Raw genomic sequence first — 3,427 nt, forward strand, 5'->3', positions numbered from 1 at the left:
GATTTCCCATTGTTTTCCATCACGTGGTTCAGTTTGAAAATATAATGCAAGTCCTAAAGAAGGAGAGATCTTGCCTGGAGCAGAGTTTTGCCTTTCAGTCCTAGGGAACCTAGTTCACACACACACACACACACACACACACACACGCACAGATCAATGAGAAGAAATTGATGAAGAGCATTAAATAATACAACCTTGTGTTGATCCTGTGTTGAAGACATGGTGTCTTGGAGAGTGCCGCTGCTCTTTGGGACGATAAGTTCATAGTCCTTGATTCTTGTTTTTGGCTCTCGGCAAATACAACTGCATCTTTCTGGTAGTTCATTATCCACCTGCAGTGCTGCGCTCAGGAACTGCACTTGGAGGGAGGTGGAGGAGGCGTCCGAAAGCCCGAAGCCCTGCTTATGACCTGCCGTGCATCCATAGGGTACCACATAAAGGGTTATTCATTCTTAAAGCCACTAAAGAATTACAAATGACAATAATTCCACGGTGTAAACCGTGTTCAAGATTGTTCTTCAGAGTTGTGAAGCCCAAACTGAAGAAGTTAGGATGTGCTAGGATTGTAACTTTACTTTGAGTCGCCTTGGAGTTCTTTTTTGGACAGCATGTTCCCCGTCATGTAGGTGTGTGTTTCCTTTGGCACCCAGTCAAGAATGGCAGCCATCTCCAAAAGGCTGGTGAAAGCCCCTAGAAATGCTAACGTATTTCCAGTGGTTTCAATTTACCTTCACAGGAGCAAAATTACTTTTGGCTTGCAAAAGATGTGTAAATGATAATAGTAGTGATAAACAAAGTCTGTTTGAGAAGTCTGCAGGTGCAGAGAGTGCTGTTAGCGCTTTGTGGTTGATGGTTTAGTGTCCATTTCTACCGAGGTGACAAGGCATCCAGGCCCGTGAGTGCACGGAGTAAGAGGCTCTCGTAATGTCCGCTCCTGATGGCTTTTCAATGTCATTGTAGGTGGCCGTAAAGCAAGTTAATCTCCAGCGCCAGGGCTGCGAGGATGTGTTGAAGGAAATCCTGGTCATGAAAGAATATAAGAACCCCAATATTGTCACCTACCTAGAAAGGTAAATATTCTGGCAGAAAATGGATCTTTCAATTAACATCAATCTAGTCCTGCACAAGGCATGGGAGGAGATTGCATTTTGTTCCCATGAATGCTTCCTGGCAGAAATATCTTGAAGATTGATCTCAGAAACCTGTCTCTCTTACTAAGCCAGCAGCATGAATGTTCACTCTCTGCATGTTGTTTTGCTCTTTTGGGGTGTGATTTCTTCCAAGCGTCGAGGAGAAGTGCCGAGAAAGCATCACAGAAAGGATTTCCCTTGCGCCATTCCCACTGGTTTCCATTGCCTTGCATGCCAAAAGACTAGGCTAGGAGAAACATAATTTGCCAGGTTTGAAATTGTTTTTCCTGTTTGTGACTGTCCTTTCTGCAAGGTTTTCCAAAGGGTGTTGGCAGTGCTGCACACCCACCTGCCCTTCACAGTAAAAGCTGTGAAGACTGTGCCTCCTTGCTGCTGGACTTAATGGTGCAATTTGTGTATGAAGATGATGAAGCAGCTGCCGGGATGTGTCCGCTTCCAGATTAGTCTTTGCCATCACAAAACTGCCCTTTTCCCCTGTTTGCCACCTAAGCCTCCTCCTTTTCCACGGATGTGCCTTCCTCATTCAGATGGCACAGATGGCAAGCACTGGATAGCCTGGGTGGAGTGTGTCTTCATTTGATTCTGTCTTCATTTACCAGTGACCTGGAAACAAAACTCAGCTGCAGTCTTTCCTTCATCCGGCAATTCTGCTGCGCACATTCAGCTCCACGCTGTTGCTTTCATCTTGCAGCTACCTTGTCAATGAGGATGTCCTGGTGGTGTTGGAGTATATGGATGGAGGCTCCTTAGCTGATGTGGTCAGCATGAAAAGGATGGCTGTAGGACACATAGCAACAGTGTGTCGGGAGGTAAGGGGTCCTGCTTGTGCTTGGGATGGCTTGGACAGGCTCGTCCCTCAAAAGCGCTGCAAAGCGAGTGATTCCATGTTCAGAGCTTTCTTTCTGTGTTGCTCTTATGCTTTGGAGAAGAAAGAGCATTGGGAGTGAACTGCCTGCCAGTGTCCCTGCCCTTACTATAGTCTGTTCTTTACTCTTCTAGACCATTGTTGAACTCCCTGTCTCGTTTTCATTTGTATTTTCTGTTCTGCACTTTGCCTCTGCAAGCCTTTGCCCAAAACCTTTCTGCATTGCCTTCTTTGCCTGTAAGTGCAAAGGTGCTGGTGTCCAAGTTTTAAACCAGCAGCAAAGCCAAAAAGAGACTCATCTGTCACAGTCCCAACTTCAAAGGATGGCACGGCACCCACCATGCTGCTTGCTACTGAAAACTGACAAATGAGCTCCTTCCAAGTCTGCTGTCAAGGAAGCCCTATAACCCTTGTCCTCCAGCCTCCCACCCGACAGTGATCCCCTTGTACCCAAGGCAGGAACTTTTCCTCTTTTGGCAAACCATTGCTTGTCCTCCAGAAGGGAGAGTGCATCCACTGCAGCAGGGATCATTCTGACTGGCTTTGCAGGGGACAGTCTTGAGCAAGGACTGATGTTTCCCTCTCAAGCGCTAATATGCCTTGCCTTGGAAAGATCCTGCTCTCCTCCTCGTGTTGCAGCAGCAAGCACTTCCTCTTGCCAGCGCTCACTGCTCCTTTGAGATCTGTGAATCTTCAGGAGCAGTGTCCTTTTGGGTGTGATGAAATCAGATCAGGCTAACTGTTGGCCTCCTGTTTCTTTTTTCTCTCCCAGTGCCTGCAAGGCCTGGCTTTCCTTCATGCCAACCAGGTGATCCACAGAGACATCAAAAGTGACAACATCCTTCTGGGCCGGGATGGCTCCGTCAAGCTGGGTGGGTGTTCTGGGTCAGGCGCAGCGCTCCGGGGAGGCGGTGTGGGGCTGCTTTTGAGCGGCTGCCGGGTGCCCAGCAGTGGTGCTGGTGAGAGGGCAGGGAGCACTCTGCGAGCCCAGGGCGCAGCTGTAAGGGGCTGAGTGGTCTAGAGAGCAAGAAGGTAGCAAGAGTAACTTTGGTTTGTGTGTGTGTTCCTTCCAAAGGGAGAGAGTTACAGTGTAAACGTTCCGGTGCTTGAGGAAAAGCCAGGGTGGGAATCCTGGGGTGGAGGGGTTGCTAAGTGGACAATTGCCCATGTCCTTGGCTGCAGCCCTGAGGAATGAGAGCCCAGCTGCTTTTCCAGCTCGATTCAGCACTGCATTCTGAGACGTAGAGTGAGGAAGCCTTTTCCTTGGTTCCCTACTTGAAGCAGTGTTTGTTTTTCTCTTCAGCTGATTTTGGCCTCTGTGCTCCGTTCAGCCCTGAGCAGAGTAAACGGAGGTCGATGGCTGGGACCACTTGCTGGATGGCACCCGAGGTGGTGAGAAGAGAGCCATACG

At 48.7% G+C, this 3,427-nt stretch overlaps 1 protein-coding gene across 1 annotated transcript; it reads left to right on the forward strand.

Annotated features, from left to right (window-relative positions):
• Positions 1-608: 608 nt before the first annotated feature.
• Positions 609-3,113, forward strand: LOC128822423 (serine/threonine-protein kinase PAK 1-like). Its single transcript, XM_054004124.1, has 5 exons — positions 609-622; positions 859-895; positions 961-1,070; positions 1,843-1,960; positions 2,789-3,113. Exons 1-5 carry the CDS (start codon positions 609-611, stop codon positions 3,026-3,028), a joined length of 519 nt encoding a protein of 172 aa, XP_053860099.1. The 3' UTR covers positions 3,029-3,113.
• The last annotated feature ends 314 nt before the right edge of the window (positions 3,114-3,427 follow it).

Source organism: Vidua macroura, chromosome Z (genome assembly GCF_024509145.1).
Source record: "Vidua macroura isolate BioBank_ID:100142 chromosome Z, ASM2450914v1, whole genome shotgun sequence".
Lineage (NCBI taxonomy): Eukaryota > Metazoa > Chordata > Aves > Passeriformes > Viduidae > Vidua > Vidua macroura.